General features: G+C 43.4%; 1 protein-coding gene across 3 annotated transcripts in view; it reads right to left on the bottom strand.

The window, feature by feature from the left end:
- PCSK5 (proprotein convertase subtilisin/kexin type 5) overlaps positions 1-26,588 on the bottom strand; it is a 457,179-nt gene that overhangs the window by 195,294 nt on the left and 235,297 nt on the right. For all 3 annotated transcript variants that reach the window (XM_047829573.1, XM_047829574.1, XM_047829575.1), the window contains exon 10: positions 23,630-23,733. In XM_047829573.1, the coding sequence (XP_047685529.1) occupies positions 23,630-23,733 (104 nt within the window). The remainder of the gene's footprint in view (positions 1-23,629; positions 23,734-26,588) is intronic.

A 26,588-nucleotide genomic window follows, 5' to 3' on the forward strand; every position in this document is an offset into this window, starting at 1 on the left:
CCCCCCCACCCCCCACCCCCCTCCACTCTGCAGACTCACATTCTACTCCTGAGTTCTGGAAGGCCTCGCTCGTCTGTCTTCTCCTTCTTGAAATATCCTCTGACCAATAAAAGTCAGGAGACATTTACTGAAACTCAGCCATCTGTCATGCACTTTTCTCTTTTCTAGTCCTGTAATTCTAATAAATTTGTCAGTCCGTCTTCTGCCCATCTAGCCATCCAGCCATCCGCCCACACATCCATGCATTCATGCATCCATCCAGCATTTGAGTGTCTTCTATATGCCAGGCACTATATTACTCACACTGCACTTTTTAATTACGTGCCATTAATTGAATCACTAATTCCATCAGCACGTGTCTTTGCCCAACTACATTATAAACTGCTTGATGGCAGGAACGAGCACTTAGATTTCTTCACGTGATTCATGTTTTTAGCAGAGCTTTGCACATACGGGAGGGGGAAAAAAAAAAGAAATGATTGCCTATCAAAAGGGGAAATTGCGTGAGGATTCAGAAATACTGCTCTATTTTTGCTCTTTGCTAATTACATAATTCTTGGCAAACAAGCTAAAATAACCCACAATTTCCATGTTTGGGGATATTATTGTCTATTCCGTCCCCGTCACTAAGTTGATGAGGTCATGTTATGTGTCCCATGTGAGAACATCTTTGTCAAGACCTGCACAAATGTAAGGGCTCATTATTAAATACCAGGTCCTCAGACAGGACATACTGAATAAAACTGAATAAACCTATTTAGGTATAGCAAGGATATATGTAGGATTCTTATACACAGACTTTTGCAACTTCTATTATGATTTTTCCTTGACTGAAAAGAAATGCATGTCCATTGCAAACACTTGTAAATACCTCCGGAAAAGAATGAAGACAGCAAAACTCATCAGTAACCTCATCACACATTGGTAACTGTATATTAACAGGAATGTTTCAACAATGCTGTATATTTAGTTTTAGTTACACGACACGACGCAAGGTGATTTCACCTCCTTAGCTAAAAAAAAAGGCAAGAGCGATCCACGTGTTACAGGAAAAATGTCAAGTTTGGGCTTACGCAAACCAAATCATAGCGATCTTTTTATTAAAGTTCATGTGAATCCCAGGTTATCACTTATCACTTCACCATCGATACGAGCAATGGTCTGTATCATCAGCATTAACATTCTTTTATTTTTTTTACTTTTCAGAGAGAGAGGCAGGGCTAATGGGGGAGAGGGGCAGAGAGAGGGAGGGAGGAAGAGAAAGAGAGAGAGAGAAAGAGGGAAAGAGGGAGAGAGAGAGAGAGGGGGAGAGAGAGAGAGGGGGAGAGAGAGAGACAGAGGGAGAGAGAGAGGGAGAAAGAGAGAATCTAGAATGTGCTCCATGCTCAGCACGGAGTCCAACGCGGGGTCCAATCCCACGACCCTGGTACCGTGACCTGAGCCGAAATCAAGAATCGGACACTCAACCAACTGAGCCCCCCGCTGGTGCCCCACGAACCTTGTAAGGTTTTTTTTTTTTTCCCCTAGAGGAATTGAAATTATTGCCATATATGCTACATTACGCCAGACTCTCTAACTCTGCATGGTACCCAAATATCCCTATACTCGTGTCAGTTGGTTTTCAACCAGCACGACTTATCATTTTATCTCTGTTTAGGGAAATGAGACGAACGATTTGGTTAGTGGGTGGAGGCAGGAGGAGTGGGGGGAAGGAAGTCGGGGAGGGCAAGACTAGGGCTGACTGGACTCCAGCTCAGCACCTCTTGTTGCTGCCCCGCCCCCATCCCAATAACCGTCAACCTAACAACCATTAGGATGAGAGTCACCAAATACAACAAACGCTTCATGCCTGTGCAACAGGCACTTGAGTCGAGTAGAAAAGCACCTCGAGTCTTCATGAAGGCCCTACGTTGGTTTCCTTTTTCTCAGTCAGTTCCTACCCACCAGAGACAATGTCCATTCATGCAACACTCAAAGCAGATGTTCAGAAAAGAGGCTGGCTAGTTCCAGGTAAACTCCAAACTGGCAGGTCAATGGGAAAAACACTGTAGATTGAGGTATATGTGTATTAATATAATATTAATAAATGACGAAATTACATTAGATCGGTAAAGACCATTAAGTCAGTAATGGAGATTCTTCGTAGTTGAAGATAGTGGAAACTGTGTATTTGTCCACAATCATGACACACAGCCTAAGAAAAAAAGAAAATTCACTTGTATCTTCTCATGGGGGGTGGTGCCGTTGGCAATATATCAACTCCATGTATCCTTTTTTTTTAAATTTAATTAATTTTTTTTAATTAATTTATTTTTTTAATAAGTTACATCCAAATTAGTTAGCATGGATTACGACAACGATTTCAGGAGTAGAACAACATGTATTCTGATTGGCAGTTATGTGTTTGGTTTTGGGTAAATACTAATGAGAAAATAATGACACAATGAATGTGTTAGGCACATAAACTCTTTTGAAACAGGATGTCAACAGGGAAATGGCGGCGATGTGATTTGGAAGCATTCATGTTCTTTTAAAGACGTAGTTATAATTGACATGTAACGTATCTTTTTTTAAAATAAAATACAGGGGCGCCTGGGTGGCGCAGTCGGTTAAGCGTCCGACTTCAGCCAGGTCACGATCTCGCGGTCCGGGAGTTCGAGCCCCGCGTCGGGCTCTGGGCTGATGGCTCAGAGCCTGGAGCCTGCTTCCGATTCTGTGTCTCCCTCTCTCTCTCCCCCTCCCCCGTTCATGCTCTGTCTCTCTCTGTCCCAAAAATAAATAAACGTTGAAAAAAAAAATAAAATAAAATACAAAGTTTGCATGGTCTAAAATAACTCTAAATTCAGAAACGAGTCTTTCTTTTGGTGACTGTCTGGGTCAAGTCGTCTTGTCCATCACGCTGTTACCATGATGGGCGATAGGAAGTATCACTACTCTCTAGTGGTTACGGGAGAACGTCTGTACATATCTGGGAAGTAAATGAATGCAACTGATAGGAGGCATTTCATTAAATTCTCCAAATGGCATAAAGTGTTTACTTTATGAGAATTTCAAGAGGAATGACGAAGTCTTTTCTTTTTATTACAGACTTTTGCGAAGTCTTCAACATCCCCGATTTATTCACGCATAGAGCCAATATTCACTCTAAAAAATTATGATTGTAGTGCACATCTCATGTAAACAGCTAACTGTGCCACAGCCACCCCTACCTAAGTAAGTTTTATTTATGCACATTTCTCGTGCCAGGCTCAGAGCAAGACCCGAGCCTAAAAATAACTCTATGAGGGTCAAGTACAGCCCTCTCAGTGCAAGCCGTGTGCAAAAGGAAGAAATCTATGAAGTTAGATACTATAATGGTATGAGGCGGAATCTAAGCAGTTCAAACGGAAATTTTTCATTTCTAGGAGTGTGGGCAGCAAGCTTTCAATTAATAGTTTGGCCGTTAATTAAGATTGAAAAAATCAATATTTAGAAAGATATCAAGGGACCAAGGCATGTTTACAGAGTAATTAAAGATCTTGAGGCAAAGTGATTGAGGCAGGTGTCAGAAAGTGGAATGATGCCGGGCAAGCTTAAGAAAGGGAAGTGGAAATACTTGAATAACTATATTTGCCTCGTGTGGCTGCACGACTGCTCACGCAGACAAAGCGGAGAAGAGTGGCACTGTCTTGCGCCAGAAGTATAGCCAGCTTTTATTCCGAGTCGTCTGAAGGCTTCTCTGCTTGGACCGGGAAAATAGATAATGTTCTCCAGCAGGTGTATTTCCATTTTCGGATGAGACCAGAAGTGCTGAAGGAAGCTAATCGTTCAGCACATAAGTAAATGACTGCGTGGTTGGGAACAGATACAGTTAACTTAAGCAACATTCTAGCTAGGAGGGCTTACAAACTCAATTCTAGAGAAAAGCTAGACAGCTCGGCAAGAAAAAAATAATAATAATTTAGAAGTTCCTGAGCATAGGAAGCTATAAGCAGGGAAATGTGGTATCCTGTTCTCTCTTTCAGCACAGTGCCCTTGCTGGAGCCAGCTATTCTATTCTATTTTATTTTATTTTATTTTATTTTATTTTACTTTATTTTATTTTACTTTATTTGATTTTTTAATTTAATTTATTTTTAAATGTTTATTTTCGAGAGACAGAAAGGGTGCACCTGTGCCCATGCAAGTCTGGGAAGAGCCGACAGAGAATGGGACAGAGGATTCAAAGTGGGGTCTGTGCTGATAGCAGAGAGCCTGATGCAGGGCTCGAACTCATGAACCATGAGATCATGAGCTGAGTCACCCACGTGCTCTGGAGCCAGCTATTTTAACTCTTTTCTCTTCTCCTTCTCCTCCTTTTTGACATCGCACTGAATGGGAAGTCAGTTTAAGTTCATGATTTTTTTTTTTTAAATTTTTTAACGTTCATTCCTCTTTGAGAGACAGAAAGAGACAGAGCGTGAGCAGGGGAGGAGCAGAGAGAGAGGGAGACACAGAATGCAAAGCAGGCTCCGGGCTCTGAGCTGTCAGCACAGAGCCCTACGCGGGGCTCGATCCCACAAACCATTAAGATCATGACCTGAGCCGGTCACGATCTCGCGGTCCGTGAGTTCGAGCCCTGCGTCAGGCTCTGGGCTGATGGCTCAGAGCCTGGAGCCTGTTTCAGATTCTGTGTCTCCCTCTCTCTCTGCCCCTCCCCCGTTCAGGCTCTGTCTCTCTCTGTCCCAAAAATAAATAAACGTTGAAAAAAAAATTTTAAAAAAAAGATCATGACCTGAGCCGAAGTCAGACACTTAACCGACTGAGCCACCCAGGTGTCCCTGTTCATGATGATTGTAAAATGACTATTAGTAAAGCACTCTCGACATAATAAAGGACTTGGCTGGTTTAAAAGTTTTTTTGTTGTTTAAGTTTCTGAGCTGCCACATCTTTTAATGCCAATAATCGATCAACTAGAGGGTGTACAGGCATCTTGGATTTATGTTTGTATTTGTTACCATGTACACAATCTCCAATTTATGATACATGGTTCCATTATTTGACTATCAGAAAGGGTCAGTTTCGATACACGCAAGTAATGTATCTGATTCGTTATTGTATCACTCATGGGGTTGTGAGGCACCTGCTATATAGTCACCCCGGTGAGGGTCCAAAAGAAACAGAAAATGATATGTGTTCTTAGGCAGGGGAGAGATAAGGATAACTGAATGGTTTCGCTAGGAAACAATTAAAGGCACTCACCCCGTGGAAAACGACTTTCAAGCAGAAAGAAATCAGCCAAAAAGACAATGGATACGGAGGAACCTAATAGAGACTGGTGCCTAGAGAGTGCTCGCTAAATGTGAGCTGAAATTTCGAGTCAGGCAAGAAGACCCGAGAGGGGAGAGCGGTATCTGGATCGTGCTTTGGTGCCTGCCAAGTTTTCCATGAGGTGGGCATAGAGGGAGGGCATTCCAGGGGCTGGGACGCAGCCTCCTGGTTAAATAATCACCAGGTCTGCATGTGGTTCACTGGGGGCAAAGAGGAAACCAGCAGCCCTCGAGTGGGCGGTGTGTGGGGTGAGCGGTCGGGAGGGGATGGGCATTAGTGGTAAACACGGCAGGAAACAAGGGGGTGAGGACAGGCGGCCGGAGAGCTGAGTCCAACCTCGATTGCCGGGTGTCCTCGGCCATCAATCAGCCTGTCGCTATTTTCGTCTACCTGTAAGTAAACCGCCAGACTGAAAGGTAGTTATGCAAATTCCTGTCTTGAGTGGGGAGAGACTCCGACCCAAGATCAAAGAGGCCTGCTGGAGGCCTCACACCTTTGGGTCCTTTGATCCTCGATGTCCTGAACCACCTGCTCCCACCGGGGACCCTGCGCCTCCCGCCACCCCAGCCCTCCACCCCAGTGCCACCGCCACACCGAGCCAAACGTGTGGAAGAGGAGGAGGGGGTGAAATCGGAGAGGGCCCGGGCCGCTCTCCTTAGGCTCGCCGTTTACTGCCCTTTTCAAGTAAAAATAAATAGCGAAATAGGAAAACAAAATGTAAGATTCATAAGGAAGAAAAAGTGGAAAGTAATTCTTCCCAGTCCTCCTAGGTCAGCATTGCTACACCTAGACATCCCTGGAAGGCTGGGAGGAGGGTGCTTCCAGAATTACCCCTCTCTTCCCTTTCCTTAATCCCCTTCTCTGACATCCATCCCTTGCCTAGGTGCCCTTCTAGATTTTAGCGTGAAAGGCACATAAGCTTCTTAGAAAATCAGAACAACAGTTACAGTGCTGTCTTCTGTCGCCTGGTGCAAAAACACAGACTCCCCTGGGGGCAGGAAAACGGAGCCAACGCCTGCCTTATTCTGCACGGGTTGTTTTTACTTTTCCCTCGCTCTTCCTAAAATCTCAGGCTCTACTAACAGCTCCGGCCAGATCCAAACATGCCAGCCATCACCGGTGCTACTGAGGACGTGCCTGTGCAAACTCCCAGACACTGGTACCCGGCTGTCTGCAGGGTCTGGGCAAAGCAAAGCCCCCCTCGGGATGGGTTTGGTCAGCAGCTGCGGGTAGTCTGACAGGCTCATCATGACACAGACGAGGCAAGAAGCCTTTGCGAAAACACTGCTGAGCTCTTCCCCATGCACAACGTACCTCATTTCATATGGCTGTATATATCCACAATTTATTACGTATGCATATGGAAAAATTCGTATTTATTAGGAGTCTTTTTTATTTACAGAGTTAAGAGAAGGAGATATGCCAGCCTTCTCTCAGGGGCCTCTATTTTAGGAAAAGAGGGAAAAACGTCGAATTATTTTCTTTTCTCTGCTCGTCCCTTTTTTACTTGCTTCCAACATGGTTATAATAAGCAAGTAATTCACTTATGGTAATTAGCTAGCATTTCTTGAATGGAGGTAGGAAAACATTTTATCAGCCTAGGGAGAGTTGCGCTTGTTTTTAGGAAGCTAAAGATTGTTTGGATGGAGATGAACACAAGATCAAAGAGGTACTACCAGGGTCTTTGGATAAAAGTTAACTGAAGATCAGACTGACCACACACCAGCTCTCCAGCCTAGATCTTGATGTGTAACTCAAGCAAACAATTACCAAGGCTGGGATCTTGATGAACCCGCAGGCAAAATTCTTATTTGTGAATCATTTACACACCGTGTTTAGGCAACTCTTCATCGAATTTTCCTTTATGTTTGCTTTGTCCTTGAATTCTCATAAGAGAAACAAACAGAAAATTCTGGTTGATGTTTGTTTCCAGTGCGTGTGTTTTCACATGTAGTGGGTAACGTGGTGATTTCATCCATGGCTCCCTTGATAGGGAGCCATTACTCACACTTGATATGATGGTTGCGAAACACGCAGAGTGACCACAAAGAAGAAATTATGCCTTGGAGCTGGGAACGTCCCCATCTCATTGGGAAGAAAGCTAACACCCTTCTAAGTTTCAAGTGCTATGTGTGCCTTCTCATGAACTTTCCTTTCCATTTACATAAAACTCAAATCATTTTTAAGCTTAAGGGACAATAATAAGGAAATTTCTGCAAACCCTCACAGGCCATTAATGAGAACTGTGTATTCTCTTAGAAGAAAAAGACCTGAGACGGTTGTTAAATCCTTGAGTAAGTTTTGAATTCGTGGAGGTGTATCTGGGGCTAGGTCACAGGACCAGGATATTTGGAACGGTGGCTTCCTCAAAAAAGCTGTGCGTGCCTGGAATCCCATGGATGGATTTCATCCTCAGGCAGTGAGTGGCCAATGATCAAGGAAACGACATAATTTAATTGATAGTCTCAGAGTGATCTGGTATTGGTATAAAGGATATACGAAGGTAGAAGGAAGAAAGCAGGGAACTGGTTATTTAAACGGTGTAGGCATGAGGGATCATAAGCCAGGTTACGGACGTGGTGAATGAGGTGAGAGGTCAGACAAGGAGGGGCAATGGAACACACAACGTGGGAGACGGAGGAGAGGGAGAAGGAAGAGCCAAAGTGAACAGGGGGATCTTGAGAAGTCTACCCCCCCCCCACCCCATGACAGAGGCTTTGTAAAATATGACTGACAGATTCTGTCTGGAGAGTTCTGAGTTTGACATGACATCAGGCGGAGCCCTGTGCAGAGACTCAAGGTTGGTGATGGATGCAGACAACGTCGAAGACGCAGAACTGAAAAATCACAAGGAGGTGATACTCGTAATTGAAAGAAAGGCAGAGATGCAGGGAAGAAAGCTGAGGGACTGCAAGGCGGTGAGAGGGAAGGAGGCAGGGAGGTGGGCAGTGGGTGAGCGCTCCCTCCAGAACTCTCTAAGCAACACACTTTAGGGACTGGCTAAGGCGGGGGAAGGGAGAAAAAGGAATCCCGAAAGTGTCAGAGAACATGGGCTCTATTTTTTTCATCACAAAAGGCAAGGAAAGACAGATGTGGACTGGGTAGATCAAAAGCACGAAATCTTACAGAAAAACAAGAGGCTTCTGATTTGGCACGCAGGAGGTGGTTGAAAGTCTCACGGAGTAATTTCACTTCAAAGGTGTAAGTGGAAACAAGATTGCAGAGAATTACAGAGGGGCTGAACAGTAAGGAAGGGGAAGCAGCTAATTCAGACTTGCTGGCAGTTTTTAGTTGTATAAGGGAGGCTCCAACTAAGGCAACAGGGACAATGGAAACTTTTTTTCCCCTCCACGACAGGGGGATACAGAGTTTGAAAACAGAGGGTCATGGTCCAGCTGACAGAATGGAGAACGAGTGTAGTGGGGTGCAAAGGGCCAAGCGACTGACAAGGGATGAGATTTTTTTTTAATTTTTTTTTTTTCAACGTTTATTTATTTTTGGGACAGAGAGAGACAGAGCATGAACGGGGGAGGGGCAGAGAGAGAGAGGGAGACACAGAATCGGAAACAGGCTCCAGGCTCTGAGCCATCAGCCCAGAGCCCGACGCGGGGCTCGAACTCACGGACCGCGAGATCGTGACCTGGCCGAAGTCGGATGCTCAACCGACTGCGCCACCCAGGCGCCCCTTAATTTTAATTTTAATTATCATTTTTTAAGGGATGAGCTGTTTTGAGGGCACCTTTCAGATTTGGGATTCCCTGTCCAAACTACAGAAAAAGAAATGATTTGAGACTTTATCTGTTCATTTCTTCTAAGGACGGTACTTGGTTTGCACCACTTAAATGCACAGGAAAGAAGTTAATTCACTACAGGCAGCGGAGGACGTGGATCAGTGGTTTCTGGACTTGTTATGAGTGTCAGAATCACCCAGAGGACTCGTGAAAGCACACCTGTTCGGTCTCGCTGACCAGTGGTTTTAAAGGAAGTCCCAATATCGAGAATGTACACAACTCAACACCCAAAACGCCCAAACAATCTGATTAAAAAACGAACAGGGGATCTGAATAGACATTTTTCCAAAGAAGACGTCCAGATGGCCCACAGACACACGGAAAGATGCTTAACATCGTGCATCATCAGGGAAATGCAAACCAAAACCACAATGAGATATCGCTTTACACCTGTCAGAGTGGCTAAAATAAAAAAGACAAGAAATAACAAGTGTTGGCGAGGATGTGGAGCAAAAGGAACCCCTGCGCGCTACTGGTGGGACTTTAAACTGGTGCAGTGACCGTGGAAAACAGTATGGAGGTACCTAAAAAAACTAACAAATAGAAATAACACTTGATGCAGTCATTCCACTAGTGTGGATTTACCCAGAGAAAACAAAAACACTAATTCAGATACATGCATCCCTATGTTTACTGCAGCATTATTTACAATAGCTAAGATATGGAAGCAACCTAAGTGTCCATCCATAAATGAATGGATAAAGAACATACACACACACACACACACACACATATTACACAGCCATAAAAAAGGTAAGATCTTGCCATTTGTGACAACATGGATGGACCTAGTGGGTATTATGCTAAGTGAAACAAATCAGACTGGGAAAGACAAATATGATACGGTTTCACTCATACGTAGAATCTAAAAAAACAAACGTATGAACAAACAGAACGTAGAATCAGAACTGATGGCTGCCAGAGGGACGGAGAGTGGGCGGGGGATGGGCAAAGTGGGTGAAGGGGACTGGGAGGTACGGGCTTCCGGTTATGGAATCAGTCACAGGAACAAAGGGCACCATGTAGGGAATACAGTCAGTGATGCTGTTATCCTGTATGGTGACCGATACACTTGCGGTGAATGTAGAGAGAAGCTGTATATCTGAAACTACGTCATACTGTATGTCAACTATACTTAAAAACAAAACAAAACAAAACACCTAAGAAATTAAGGCCCAGAATTTCCTTCCTAACAAATGCTGATATGGTCGGTCCAGGGATCCCACCTTGAGAGCCACTTCCTGAGGGAAATAGGGCTGCATCTCTCCTGGAACCCCAATTGATAAAGCCTGGCTAATTAGGCTACTGTCACCAACCTGGGGCCTGAGTCTCTGGAGGCAGGATTCCTAAATCCCTTCCCTCATGCCAATGACATAAGAAATGAAAGGTGGCTATACCACACATTACGCTAAGATGCTAACTATTTTCATATGGAGTAGCACACACATTTTTGCTTTCCTTTTAAAGATATTTCAGGAAGGGGTGCTTGGGCGGCTCCGTTGGTTAAGCGTCTGGCTCTTGATGAAACAGTTGAGGTCATGATCTCACAGTTCGTGAGTTTGAGCCCCGCATCGGGCTCTGCACTGATGGCATGCGGCCTGCTTGGGATTCTCTCGCCCTTCCCTTGATCATGCTCTCCCTCTCTCTCTCAAAACAAATAAACAAACATTAAAAACATATTTCGGGAAGAGAAATTCTCCTAATTAACCTACAGATATCCCTCACTGATCAAGCACCAGGTTGGTCTAGAGATTTTCTTCTTTGGATACACATTACTCAGGGAGTTAAAGTCTAATCGCTGTTAGGACGAAATCAGGGTTTGACTGCGTCGAGGCACAAAATCAAACTCAACTGCAATGCTGAAAAATAGGATAATGCATTGTAGGATCTGTTTGATGCATTTGAATCTATCCGTTTAATCTTACTGACTCTATGGTTGAAGTGCATTAAATGTGGCAGGGCATGCTTCCCAAAATAAGATGCCCAGAAGAAATTTTATACGGGAGGCAAAAATAGTATTTTACATACACGTTACTCTGTATTAGCTAATGAAATCTTTACGACAGTCCTACTGGCACAAGAGTAATATTCAAATTTTACAGCTGAAAAAAATAAGGCACGTACACAGTAAAAGAACTTGGCCAAAGTCGCGGGGACTCAATCCTAACTGTTCAGAATCCCTCTGCATCATGTATGTATCCATTGACTACTGTCGCCTACAACACACACAGTATTTATTTCAACCACTTCCTCACATCAGTCATCATCCTCAGAATAACAAGGTGGCAAAAGGGGGTGGAAATATTTCAAAGATTCATCTATCTACCCTAAATGGACCCTGGACCATTTGTCTGCCCTTTGCCTTTTGCAAATTAGCTGCATAAAAACGGCTCTCTTCTTCAAAGCTCATTAAAATATCGTGTGGAGAAAAAGATGTATGTGGGGCACGGATGGAAAGCTAGCATCTGGACCATAACCCTTTCCCCTGTTCTTGCTGAGATTGACCTTCTTCAGTCATTTCCATCAGGGATTTTCTCTGAATGTGGAGACATTATTAATACGGAAAAGATCCTTTATTTTATATTCAAGCCGGCTCCATTTTTTTTTTTTATTAGAGCTAAGCAGGCACGTATGGGTGGAAGAATGGTATTGAGCGGCAAAGAACAACTTCCTGTTTGTTAACATCCAGCCGCGATCACAACGCCCTCGTCTTTTGGCTCTTTCAGAGATGACTCTGGAAACTTCAGGGCGTATTGCGGCTTCTGGTGTAACACCATAAAATGAAGCCTGTTGAAGCCATTATTGGGATGTGTGATAGAAGCTTAATTGCTTTGAAATGCCTGAGGCTAGCAAGATGTGAACATGTGTCAAAAGCCTGAATTGAGATTTTAAGGGGGGAAAAAAAAAAGTCTGGATCTATTTATTTCAGAGAGGATGTATCCAGATGAATTCTGCAAAGCGGTCGCCTGGCTTGCAACTGCACCTTGCTGGATGCAGCGGTCTTAGGAAGTTAAGCATAGAACTGGGGCAGGATTAATTTTCAGGCGTTCCTTTTGAATCTTTGGGTCTGGTTTATGTCGTAGGCACTGGCACCAATATAAAGAAAGATCTCTCTGGAGGGAATAAAAGGACGAGCTACACCATCTTTACTAAAACTGTACTTTACAAAGGTTCATCAGAAGGCCCTTTTTTCCTTCTTGTTCATTTGGGACCCCTCCCCCCCTTTTTTAATGTTTATTTACTTATTTTGAGAGAGAGAGAGACAGAGCACGCAAACAAGCACGGGAGGGGCAGAAAGAGAGAAGGAGAGAGAGAGAGAATCCCAAGCAGGCTCTGTGCTGACAGCTGACGTGGGGCTCGATCCTACGAGCCACGAGATCATGACCTGAGCCAAAAGCAAGAGTCAGACATTCAACCGACTGAGTCACCCAGGCTGCCCCATTTGGGATCTCTTATTGATCCTGAACCGGTTTTCACAGCTGAAGCAGCACCCACTTACCAGTGTCTCAGCGTGGCACATAAGGTTGAGGCCCATGTGCCCGACCGAGGGCACGGAACGGGTGACCTCACTCAGGCATACTGATGTCTGAGTCCAAACAGGTAGGCACATCCAAATTCCAATCAGGGTTTCTCCAGTGCACCAAAACCACGTGTTTGCTTTCGTATTTCAATTTTTTTTTAATGTTTACTTATTTTTGAGAGAGAGGGACAGAGAAAGAGAGCATAAGCAGGGGAGAAGCAGAGAGAGAGGGCGACGTAGGATCCGAAGCAGGCTCCGGGCTCTGAGCTGTCAGCCCCGAGTCCCACGCGGGGCTCGAACCCACGCACCGTGAGACCATGACCTGAATTGAAGTCAGAAGCGTAACTGACTGGGCCACCCAGGCGCCCCTTCCTTTCATATTTAAGGCTCTGTTCCACACACAGTAGAAACGCTGGTCTGTTGGGAGTACCTTCTCAGGACAGCTTGACGAGCACCACAGAAGCTTCCAATAAAGCCTTTCACCACTGCTTTATGTCTGTGCTCAGGCATCCCGCATAGGCCAATACTTACAAAGACTCTTTACCCCAAATATCAATCTTCTACAGGCCCCAGATGTATGATCATACATTTGAATTCATGAAGCATCAATCATTTCGGGTCACAAAAAAATGAGAGAACGTAAAAAGGCTATGAAAAGAATAATCGAGGGGCTTGGGTGGCTCAGTAGGTTAAGCGGCCGACTTCGGCTCAGGTCACGATCTCGCCGTCCGTGAGTTCGAGCCCCGCATCGGGCTCTGGGCTGATGGCTCAGAGCCTGGAGCCTGCTTCCGATTCTGTGTCTCCCTCTCTCTCTGCCCCTCCCCCGTTCATGCTCTGTCTCTCTCTGTCTCAAAAATAAATAAAAAACGTTAAAAAAAAATTAAAAAAAAAAAGAATAATCTATCTGTACTCATGAGCACCCACACTCACTTAACATTCTAGGATATTACTTCAAACTTTGCCCAGAGAGCTGGCACGAAAGACAGCGGTGAAATCCTCACAGACACTGGAAAACTCTATTTGACCCCAGTAACGCTGACCTCGTTTGCTAATGAAGGTTTTGGGAATGTCAAGGTTGAAGCAACAGGTGAAGGTTAAAGTGAACGAAACCGTCCCAGGATAGGTGTTTTTTACAAGATGTCATGCCTTTGACAGAGCGGAGAGAAATGACAATGGAGTTCAGTGCAACCGGGCTGGCATGTGGGATCTCCATGAGTTAGAGAAAGGTCCCTCTTTCTCTAGGTGGACCTCAACCCCCTCTGGGGCGCATGGTTTAGTAAGTGGATCACAGGCTGGGTTTCGGGCTCCACCCAAACCCTCAGTTTAGCTCCCTAGTGCAGTCAATAACCTGCACAACCAACTACGGCAGCCCTAACATACAATCATGGCTAGTTCTTGCGTTTTTAGCTATTGTCTCTCATTCCTTCGTCAGTCATGGCTGGGATTCAGCAGGGGTTTTAGGGTTCTAAGATGTATAATATCGAATCCTAGAACAAAGCTGAACACACATCTTCTGTCCTGGCTCTGAGGATACTGCTGAGGATAAAACATGAAAAGCAGCAAATGATTTCCAGACAAAACCATCTTGCACAGTCCGTTAAGAAAGCATACAGCAGTAGCCTCTGGTGGGTTCAAATAAGCAATGCAGTTTCCCAGAATTATAGACAGTTCTGAGTTCGCTTCATGGACAAGAAGAAAAAAAAGTATTAATGTAAACCTTAAGAAAGAGAAAAAGTCATTTATTAACTATAAATGCTTCTGTCACACAATCTGCACTTGTCTTAGAGCAACTCAAGAGGCTAGCCCAGAATTACGGTCGCTTGCTTTCTTTAAATTTCTACAAAGCCACGTGGGAAATACAAAGACTATAACTGCATATGAAAAATAATTCAAATATTGGAAGCTGAGTGGCTTTCTGAAGGTCATGGTGAATGATAATGACCGACAAAAAGACTTTGGTCAAAGAGAATTTGTGAAGCCTTCTCGAAGCACAATTTCTGGCCTGACATTTTTCAAGGAGCAATCTTGTCCTCACACCTTTTGCCCTGGGTTTATTAAAGAGTGATTTCAAAAAGCATTTCTTGCCCTTCTTAAAAGAAAAAAAAAAAGAAGAAGAAGAATTTAGCAAAGATGATTATATATCTCAACTCTAGAACTCTCCTCATTTAGGAGGAAGCCAAGAGATGATCAAAAATTTCCCTGAATGTCACAGCCCTTAAGGTCAGGAATATGCAATTGCATACTAAGATAATATAAAATGATCGCCACAAGGGAATTCACATCCATTTCGGCCAGTTTCTTACATACATGTCATTTTGTAGGACACATCACAGGACCAGTGGGTTTACACCATCAGCTTGAGAAATAAAATTCTTTCTGACATCACATAAGCAACTCGAATCGACTCGCTAGAAAGTCATTATTATTATCGACTAATTTCTCAAATCACTGCAGAGGCTCTAAAATGTTTTCAAATGAAATGAGAACCCCTAACTCTGGGCTTCAAGTAGCTTTTCTGCCAATTTCTCTTAAATCCTTTTTTCCCCCAATGTTTATTTATGTATTTTGAAAGAGAGAGAGAGTGGGGGTGGGGTGGGGTGGGAGGGACAGAGAGATAGGAGAGAGAGAATCGCAAGCAGGCTCTGAGCTGTGAGCACAGAGCCCGACGCAGGGCTTGATCTCATAAGCCGTGAGATCATGACCTGAGCTGAAATCAAGAGTTGGGTGCTTAACCGACTGAGTTACCCAGGCCCCCCTGTGTCAGTTTCTTTTAAATTTTTTTTTCAACCTTTATTTATTTTTGGGACAGAGAGAGACAGAGCGTGAACGGGCGAGGGGCAGAGAGAGAGGGAGACACAGAATCGGAAACAGGCTCCAGGCTCCGAGCCATCAGCCCAGAGCCCGACGCGGGGCTCGAACTCACGGACCGCGAGATCGTGACCTGGCTGAAGTTGGACGCTTAACCGACTGCGCCACCCAGGCGCCCCTTAAATTACTTTTCTGATCACACCACACTTGCCCTTTTTATACACTGAATTTCAATGGCCACGGCTCTATGCACATCCACACGTATACATGCTCAGTTTTCATTGTACAAAATCTTAACAGAATATTAACTGTTTGTGAATTCAATACTATAGGTGAGTAGCGTGGTGTGAATGAAGAGTCATGCCAGACTCTGTGTATGACGGTGTTCCTTCCCCTTCCCCTTTGCTACACACGCCAGCCATCATGGCCCCCTCGCTCTTCCTTGACCAAATCTCTGTGTAAGCGGCAGGCCTTGTGTGATGCTCGACGCCTCTGGTTAGCCATCTGGGTTGCTCACCCACTCCTCAGGGTCTCTGTTTCAATTAGGCTTTTTCTGACTGTCTAATGTTCCAAAAAGTGGTGTTTGCCCACACCAAGACTCGTCCATGAGTACTCAGACCAGCTTAACTCACAATCCTGGACTGGAAGCAACAAAATCGTCCATGAAAAAGTGAAGGAGTAAAGCAACTGTGGTATATCCCTACGCTGGAGTATCACTTAGCAATAAAAAGGGACGGACCCCTCATATACCTAATGATTTAGAGGAAATTTAGAAATACTATTTGGAGAGGAAGAAGCCACTTTTCAATGAGTCTACTTATATACAAGTCTGTAAGAGACAATATAATCTATAGTGAAAGGAAGTAGATCAGTTGCATAGGGGGTAAGGGAAAAGAAAGGAACATGAAAGTCTATTTTGGGGTGACAGAAATGTTCTATCCTCGCTTGTGGTGACGGTTACCTGGGTACCTACATTCGTACGATTAAAATGGTGCTTTTTTTTTTATCATATGTAAACTTACTCCAAAAATGTTGATTACGGATGTGTATGTATTGGGGCATCTGGGTGGCTCGGTCGGTTAAGCGTCCCACTCTCGGTTTTGGCTCAGGTCATGATCTCGGTTTTGTGAGTTCATGTCCCACATCGGGCTCTGTGCCTGCTTGGGATTCCCTCTCTTCCTCTCTCTCTGCCCCTTGCCTGCTCACACTGTCTCTGTCTCTCTCAAAATAAACAAACAAACAAACAAAAGAACGTGTCTTATATTACCAGATATCGTTTGTTTGTTTATCGAGCTAAGAATCAATCCCAAGCTGTTTGACTTTGGCACCCAGGCTCTCAACCACTCTGTTGAGTGAGTTGTTGTTGTTGTCATTGTTTTTTTAAATAAACACAAAACCTCCCAAAAGAAAATGTCGAATTTTAAAAGCTTCTGTAAAAGAATGTGTCTGTAGGTGTGCGTGTACGTATTCTGAGAAGACGGTCTTGGCTTAAATCCTTTTTGGTTATCTTATTTTGCAACTGGATTCAGAACCCAATTATTGGTGCTACATAGAAATCCATTTCATTACTTTAGAGTCATAACACACTTTTGGCCTGAAGTTAGCATTGGCCCTGGTTGATCATCCTTTGCAATCACCGGGTTTAGGGGTTGATGATGTTTATCTTTGCCTAAAATATCAACTGTAACCACAAACTATCAAGATTTGCTACCATTAATAGCCAAACCCATATGCTGAAGGAAGAGTCTGGAAGATACCTTGGCAACTACAGCCTGGTGGGAATTAGTGAAATCAGTTTTCATCAGGCAATTACACAAAAAGAGACATCGATCCTCTCTTAAGTGTACAAGCTTTTGCATATTGCCAAAAAAAAATATTTTATGCTCACAGCTTTCCTACCGTATTAATGACTCAAGAGTCAACAGGACGTTGATAGCTATAATCAGTTCAGATGTCTATCACTAGTTCCTATGGGGACTCAGCCTTCTCATTATGTTTGGTATAAGTTACCCACATTCTAAAAAACCAAGATACAAAAGCTTTAATTGGCTTCCTCCAAGGCCACACAAAATATCAGTAACCGACTGTCTACTAGGATTTAAGGGTTCCTAAAATGGTGGCAAAGCCACAAAACTCCTCCGCACATAATTCCCGTCATTAACTAATTATATCTGGTACAGAGATAATAGTCACTTAGTGCAACCATCATTTTAATTCTGTTTTGAAGACGGATTTTAAGTGTGAAACCACATGCATTTAAAGCTTATGTACTTGGGGATGAAAAAGTAAAACGCAACAAAACAAAACACCCCCGAAGTCTAACAAAACCTAATGCTACCATCCCGTCAAAGATCAGCACGGAGAAAACGTTTCCCGTCAATAGAAGGGATTTTTAAATCTCACTTACTTAGTGAGGCATGCGTGGAATGCTCTGATGGGCAAGTGGATATTTTGGACATGAGACTCTAGATTAAGCAGTGATCAAGCACTTTGCTGTCCGGGGTTCCATATTATTGGTCTCAGCTAGATATTTAGGCAAATCACCCACCAGCCAAAGGGATAAAAATAAAATCCCTACATTTTGTGTGATTCTTTTTTTTTTTTTTTTTTTTTGTAAATGAGCAAGAAGATAAGTTCCTGTGTTCAATGGTCAGTACACAGAAAAATGAAAGGTTTTAAGTTAACACATATTAAACGAAATTGCCTTCAGAGAGTACAATAGTATACAACACATGGAATCTTGAAAGAAACTCAGGGGGTATTTCCAATGAGTGCATTTTATTAGGTAGAATCAAATGTATATCCTTCCCTCTTTCTTTGGATTATAAAAAACTTATTTCTACAGGTAGGATGGGGGCTGGAACCTCTGACGCTGACCACATGAATAACGTATCACTGACCTTTCGTCAAAAACATGATGTGCCGATGACCAATTAATGTGCGTTCTGTAGCTTTAATCCTAGCTACCAACATCACATCAGCATGCTAGGTGGCAAAGAGGAACTATTATTTGTGCAGTGAAATAATAAAATAAAATACGGCTTTACCCCTTTAGACAGTAATACATCAGACATCGCTTCACACACCAAAAAAACCCACACATTTCAAGACCTTTACTTTCAATTCAACACATGGCATGCTTCATGATTTCAGCACGTCTAACTCTTTTTAATAAGTGTTACAAACTGAAAGCAAGACAGGTAGGTATTAAAAATATATTGGAACATCTTAAAATTACCAGCCCTACCAGTGGAAACAAAATGATGACAATTAAAGGTAATAAAGGTTATTAAAAGTTAGGGCCTTGGAGGCTAAGAAGTCATGTTAGGCTGTCAATTGTTTTCCCATGGTGGGAAATCAGTTAGAAATTAAAAAAAAAAAATCTAGTAGTTTAGTTGTGGTCAAAGAAAGAGTCAGTGGGGATGGGAAGGTTTCAGCAACATGCTGGTAAAAAAAGAGAGACTTACATAGTCTGGGAGGGCAGTGAAATGGAAGGCGTGGTAACCTCGCTCACTTAGTTGTCATTTTTGATTTTCAATGACATTTTTTTCATTCGTTCGCCTAGTAAAGATGACAGAAGGTCCTAATTTATTATCTGACGTCTATTCCTGTTCCTAAATTTAAGAGCGTTTAACTGTATACAGTCATATAATCCAAATACAGACACTTTGAAGAAAAAAAAAAAAAAACCTAAAGCATCGAGGTGGCATGCATTCGATTACACTTGTAACTGCAACCGTGAACCAGAGAGGTAAGAACTCGTAGGGGTCGGGGGTGGGGATGATCGGACACAGCCCAAGTGACCGTGGATTTGCGAGTTCCTCAGGTTAAAGCAGTAGAACGGAGGGGATCGTCACAAAGAGCTAAGCTTCCTAAAACGGTAAGAGCCATGGATTCTAGAAGAATGCACAATTAAAGTTCTCCGCATGGCTGGTTTGGTCCGCATACCATCTATGCCTATGCGCAAACAGAACTGTTCGAACTATCCGTGACATACCAGCAGACATCGTCTCTACATCAGATGTCTTTTCCTGCTCGGGTTAGGCTGCATTTGAGATGACCGGGGAAGTTTGCATGGATACTTTTTTATAAACATGACCTGGCAGATCATGTGGGCTTGACAGAAGGGAAGACAAGTGTAGTGTAAATTTCTACGTGTGTATGTAAATCGTACCGTGGCCAGATCAGATTAGGCAATGCCAGGGGGCCCCCGACATTTCCTCTCACTTCCCCTTTCTGGGTGCACATCAACACATGTCGGGCTGGCACGGGGAAGGTGCTCGGGAAGTTTTTGTAAATAAATAAACAAAGAGATTTGCATAAATTAAGCTCTGTGAAGAAAACCACCCAAATGGCAAAAAGCCCTTGCTTCGATAGCTGATTTGTGCATTTTAAGGCGCATGAAGGGGGTATGAAAAAGCACAGAAAAGAAAAAAAAAAACAGAGAAGACTTTTCATAAGGAAGGCATCAAAGGAGAAGGAAATAACACTGGAAAAAACCCCAAATAAATGATTTAATGCCAAAGTCATCTCCTAGCATTACAAATGCTGAGCAGTAGCGAAACACAGGAATTTGGAGTTCAGTTCTCTAGTGGCAAATATCACATCTGTTCATCTGGTCTCCTACAAATACTTTTCCTATTCTCGTGAACCACCTCCAGGAGAGTTTTTGGTAAGGGCATGGTATTTCTTCCACTTGTTTTTAAAGAAACTATCTCTGGAGGAAGTTTAGAGTCAAAAGGTGTATGACATTTAGCCAAAATTATTCACACAACGAACAATCCAAATAACGGTTAGTCGGTTTCCATAGGTAGGTACTCATTGGCCCACGTTTATTTCGAAGAACGGATCTTCTGCAAAAGACTCTTAACTACACTAAAAACGATCGTTATTATTACTTAAGAAGGAGCAGGACAGGGTAATCTTAGTTCGATTAACATTGTTACAAATTACGCTACCATTCGCCTAAAAATATCGATGAACAGCTTCCGGCTTTGGGGCTCCCTTCGCTGTGAGTTTACTCTTACTACCTGATTGTTTACAGCGTGCTATCCTGATGAGAACACAGAAAAAGAAGCAAGGAAATTTCTGTGCACCCAGCTCATCCGCATGCAACCCCAGAGTAATCCCACTCTCAGAGGAACACACACGAGTCAGCAGAGAGCCACGTTCTCGGCTTCTCCAGGCCGACCTCCTTGCCTGAACGAGAGGCTCGCCGTGCCAGGCAACAGGAAGCCAGCAGCTGCTGCTGGAGGGAATGTCTTGCATCTGCCAGGCCCCTAACACATGTGGATTAGAATGGATTGGGTCTGCCTCGCGGCGAGGCCCACAGCCGCCTAGCTCCGAGATCACCTGGTTCTACTCTCGGCCTGCGACGTACTACATACGGGTATGTCTGAAGAAATGTAAGGACTTGGCAGTGTCTGGTGACAGCTTGTTTGGAGGGTGTTGGCCTCTCTGAAGCGATCAGTGATGACTATCAAGTCCACGGATGACAAGACCCCAATACCGCACTGGTTGCTACTCTCAGCTGCTTGCGCTTGCCCCGAGGAGAAGGAAACGCTGAGGTTGATATTGACATCATCAGGGCAGACGAGCACCTACTAGGCAATATGTCAAGTTAGCCTCAGGTGTCTTATTTTTTCGTGTTTTTTTTTTTCCAACACATTAAATTGCTTCCAACAGGTTACGTCGCTCAACCTCAGGGCACAAAGGCCAGCCCAGGGGAGCACAGATGTTTTCGGATTTGTTTCAGGCACACCCCTCGCTCAGCATTAGGACTAAGTTGCACAGGAGAGAGAGAGAGAGAGAGAGCAGCCGCGGCCACACGCTCCCGTTTGCAGGTGACTTCCGCCTTCTCCTGTCTAAGGAGAAGCGTGCGGCCATGCGTTCCCGCGAAGCTAGGCCTGCAAACGCTGGCTGACCTAATTTAAAATACGAGCTCTCGCTGAGCTCCCTTTGCATGAAGTTCTGCCAAGCATTAGCTATTTCTTTGTTTGCTCAGTTCTCATTTCATAAAAAGTCACCCATCTTTGTCCAGGCCCGGTGACCTCCATTCTCTCCCTCCCCAAAGCGCGTTTCGTCTCCTGCTAGCCTCTGCCTTAATCACTTTTATTTGTGGGACGCTAGGGAGGGGATGGTAATGCTTAGAGTCGGGAAGAATATCAGTCTTTAAAAAATTATTCTTATTACGATCATGTTTAGATGAAATATGGGGCTTGCCATCAACAAAATTACAAAGCAATTCCACCGGGAGTCCAGACCGTTCAGGGCAATTCATCTACGAAAAGGCGAACTTTAATTGTTACTCTTGGCAGCAGTCTAAGAGAAGAGTGGAATATGATACTAAATATTGCCACGTGCAATAGTAAAATGCTCTTTCCTCCTTGCCAGAGCACCGTACGGCCCCCTTCGGACTCAGGTTTGGATCTGGGGAGTTATTCGAAATCCTCTGCTTCCCCCTCTCCAAAACCAACAGAGGTTTTCAAAAGAGTTGCATTTTTTATTAGAACCATTCGCTCTTTTTAACTTGCCAAAAAGGGATAAGTAAAACTAAGGCTTTTATTTGGGTTAAAGTTCATTCCTCAGCTTCATGGAGGTCAATGTCCTTGGTCTGTGAACCCTCTACCAAAAAGTTCATCGCAGCACTGACCCCGCCAAGGTTGTATTTTGAACCCTTCTTCCCCCTCCCCAAACCCACCTCCCAGCCTCGTGGATTTATATAGGAAGAGCTGGCAGGGTGTGGAGGCTAATCAGAATGAAACGTACCCCTATGGCAAAGTATGTCCTGGATTTTCTATGACAGACAGCTGACATTTCAAATATTTTTAATGCTGCACATCACAATGGCTGTTTGGGGATCGAGTGTCTTGATTTGGGCTTCAGACAATGTGATCCCAGCACGTATTTACAGCTCTTTAGATTACAAGTTCATTGAACACGGCTGCACCGTATAGGTTATGAGTATGGAGAGGTCCTTGATAATACTGAAAAGCAGAGGGATATTTTTCTTTTTCTAAAAATGGAGTGAAGTCTTCGGTGAAGATGTTAACCAAAGACATATTGTATATGGCACAGGTTATCTGATACATTTACAGGTTTGGGCTAAGCATGAGACTATAATAAGCCATTTGCAAGTAGTTTTTTTAAAATTACATTTTACATTTCCAGCATGGATATATGCATACATTGGGTATAATTTCACTAAAGACATACTAAAACCATATTTAAGAAATCATAGGTAGATAATATTATTCAGCTTCTAAAATGTTTAAGTTGGGGAAGTTAGGGCCCAAAAAAGTAAACGGCTCACCCAGGATTATTCAACATGTTACCGATGATCCGAGGACCAGAATCTCAATTTTGAACTAGATATTCCCTATGGTACAGGATACTCTTTTTCACCCGTAAGGATATATAATGATACCAAGACTATTTGGGAGTAAATTTAAGTCTGCAGATATAACCAAGAGTAGTCTTTGTTGTAACTTAACTTAATGGGTTAAAACTGAGGTCATGTGAATGAAGCTTTAGGACATCTGCTTTATGTAATTATTTTCTTTTTATTATAACATACGTTATGGATGACGACGAGCAAAATGGCTACCCTGAGTAAGAGAGTTTGAGGGAACTATAATCCTCAGCCATGAGAAAAATAGCACTTATTACATATTGTACATAAATGTATACAGACTGTGTGTTATAAAGCTTCCTAAGAGCTTTTCATTTATACAAAGTGCTGTCTTAGAGTTAGCTGTTGTGGCAGCTTAAAAAGAAACAAAAACAAATGTGGAGAAAGCATGGCCTACCCACTAATAGTGAAAATATATACCAGTGAGTCTTTAAGTGGAAGCAATCCCTACAGAAGATGAGGAATTTTAAAATACATTGGTACAAATACCACTCAGATAACCAATGACAGTGATAATAAACGAATTAAAAGCCCCACAGGTCGACTATACTTGGATGGTTGTCTTTTAAGAGATTGACCTATGATGTGGGAAGCCAAGGAAATCTGCCTTCTATGTGTTGTTTGAATTGAAAAAAAAAAAAAAAGTGAACCTGCCTTTTCTTTACTAAAAGGGCAAGCTCCTTGTGTGTTGGCACACAATTTCAAGTTTCTTTTCAGGGATTCTATTTCCTGCTCTCCATTTAAAATGGGGGGGGGAGGGGCAGAAATAAAAATATTTTGCCTGTGACAGAATATGAAAGAAGTTCTCACCCTTAAAACCCGCAGCATTGGTTTTCCAGTCATTAGCGTTCAAATGTCCTGCACGGGAAGTCCTGACAATAACATGCTGCACGTCTCTCCAGGTCAGAAACGGACTGGGGAAAGACAAGGTAAGAATCATTGTACCAAAAAAAAAAAAAAGATGGGGGAAGCAGAGAGTCACAAGCAAATTAAAAAAGCAAAAGCAGAATGGCGAAGTACTAGAAACAAAGGCTCAGTGATTCGGGGTCGGGGTGAACAAATGCGGCTCTGGGTCTCAACGTGGAGAGGTGACGTTAGTCTGAGGGAGGCAGAAAACGTAACCTTAAATTTAGGAAATACTGTGGTATTGGTCAGTTGTAACTCGGTGTTTAAAAGGGTGAGGATTTCCAGTTTTCCTCAACAAAATGGCTCCCGGTTCGGGCCCGGCCATCCTTTATGTAAAAGCTTGCGTCGGAACCTGAAAATGACCGTAAGCTAAAGCCAAAACTGAAGTCTTCTGGAACATTCCTTGCCCAGCTACACAGCCGGACAATCGCTTGCGTAATTTAACAAAGAACTAGCAAGGGTTAGCATTTTGCGTGTACGTACAGGATAAGGAGAAAGCCTCAAATGAACCGAGTCCCTGTCGTCCGTGTTTTCAAAGAAAGAGAATTTAGCGCGGAGCCCAAAGCTGGGCCCCGAGACATAGGTATGGGAGCATCCTTAACTTGCCATGAGTGATTATTATATTAAATTGCTGGATACCTATTTCTTGCGACTGTTAGCACTGAAGGCACAGAGTCACTGAGTAGAGAAGTTCCTTTCGTTGGAGAACCTCGACACCACTCATAAACCTACAGAAAACCAATCTCAGTACACGTGCACAAAGAGCATCTATCTACTGGAAAGCGTCTGACTCCATGCACGCATGAAATTCTGATCAAGATGCTTATTATTTCCGTCTTGACTGTCAGGTGTGACAGTCTTTTACTTAATTGGGAAACGTGGCCGTTATCAGGCAGCTTGGGTACTTAGTTGTCACCTGCCACCTTCATTTTAGAAGGATACTTGCCAAGGATGGGCCAGAACATGGAGGGGAGGGGGACAACGATCTGAGGTGTGACAGGAGCAAGTTGCAGTCCCTTTGGCCCCTCGTATGCAGCCCACGGACGCTGGCCTCTCCCAGGCAGAGGAAAAACTGGTGTCTTAATTCCAGCTAATTCAACGATGGAGGTGCACACGCGGCTTCACTTCCTACTACGTGTTCCCATCACCCTTGCCACGTACACGTTTTTGAGAGTGGCCTCCTAACAAAGGGGGCCCAGGGATCAGATCCTGGCTCTTTCAGTTTCCACTTCTGTGAAATTAACTTCTCGAGGTGTCAGTGTCCACATTTAGCATGTGGACGCTAAGATCTATTCCACTTCATTATACTGACGGAATCAAAGTGATGCCAAGTACTTATTTTGGTGCAAGAGAAGCCATCAAGAGGTGGCAGACCATACATTCTGCTACGTGTTGAGCCACGGCTCTCATTTGGTGCTTGAACATGAAGGAGATGGGGAGAAAAAGGTACTGCAGAGTTCTGACACCTTTTTGCTATGCCTTCAGATGAAACCTAAAACACATAGTACTGCCATTTCCAAAGTTTTCAGAGGGGGCAGGATTGGATGTAGACGATTTTGCAAGGTTGCGTTAACAAAATAACTACTAACGAAACGAAAACCTAACCTCATGAATCTGAAAAATATAAGAACACTGAAAAACGACTTAGTTCTGTTTTGTTTTACCCAACACTTGCTAGGGACCAATTTTAGAACCCGATAACGCGTGAAACTCTGGAGGAAGGGAGGGAGCCGGTTTGAGGGGGGCCCAGGAGGCAGGGAAGTTTCACTTCTAAAACAAATAGCACGATCTGTCCCTTTGCTGACTGATACCAAATCCATCATAAGAATTCAGTAAACTCATTGTGCCATGGTCAAAAAAACTAGGAAAAGAGTCAAGGGATAATTCTACTTCTGAACGAGAAGGTCAACATAAGATGTTTTTCCTGATCTGCCTGATACAATGTTAATCTCCTTTCAACTTTCCCAGTGTCCTGACTTGAGTGAGGGGCAAACGCAACAACAACAAAAGCTCAGTCTGGCAAACCTTTCCAGACGCTTCTTTGTGGTTCAGCATAATCCTCTCAAATGGGCATGCTTGCTTCGCTTTTCTCCATGAGCAAACAGCAAGATATATGCAGGTGTACTCGGATTTGATAAGTATGTCTAAATCAACCTAGGGATTTTAAAATAACATTTAACACGCAGCTAAAACTTCCACACTTTAAATATTACTCTTTACGGGGGGAGAAAAGAAAAGACGAGAAAAGACGAGAAAAGACGAGAAAAGACGAGAAAAGACAAGAAAGGAAAGGAAAGGAAAGGAAAAGAAAAAGAAATGAAACCAGTTTCCTATGTTACTTATCACCAGGGCAAGATTCTTTTGGAAACATCAAACACAAGGTTCTGACCATTGGGAGGCCATTTCCCTAGTGGCCCTTAGCACTAAAAATATAATAATAATGATGATGATGATGGGGATGATAAAGGCAGCACGGGGAACATTTATCTTGTGACTTAAGCAGTTGTATTCAGGCAGATTCAGGAAGCCTCCTGCATTCAATTCAGCCTGAAGAAATAAGAGTTACTTGCTCTCACGCTGAGTTGTAAAAACTAATTCTTCTTGGAGTACTTGTAATTAGAAGGAAGGAACTAGCTTCAGGAAATTGAAACTACGCATGGAAAGAAGGAGGCGCTGAGATAATTTTACTCTGGCATTTGATAATACGCAACTTCAGAAATCATTTAATTTCAAAATGTCCTGTATTTCACCAAAGTGAAGTGAGGAAGTTAGTAGGGGAAACCGATGGATTTTCCATCAGTGGCATTGCTACCCGTGGGAGGGGAACTAATTAGCTCAGGAAATAGCCATAGGTTAATTTGCT

The sequence above is a fragment of the Prionailurus viverrinus genome, chromosome D4 (assembly GCF_022837055.1).
Source record: "Prionailurus viverrinus isolate Anna chromosome D4, UM_Priviv_1.0, whole genome shotgun sequence".
NCBI classification, from domain to species: Eukaryota; Metazoa; Chordata; class Mammalia; order Carnivora; family Felidae; genus Prionailurus; species Prionailurus viverrinus.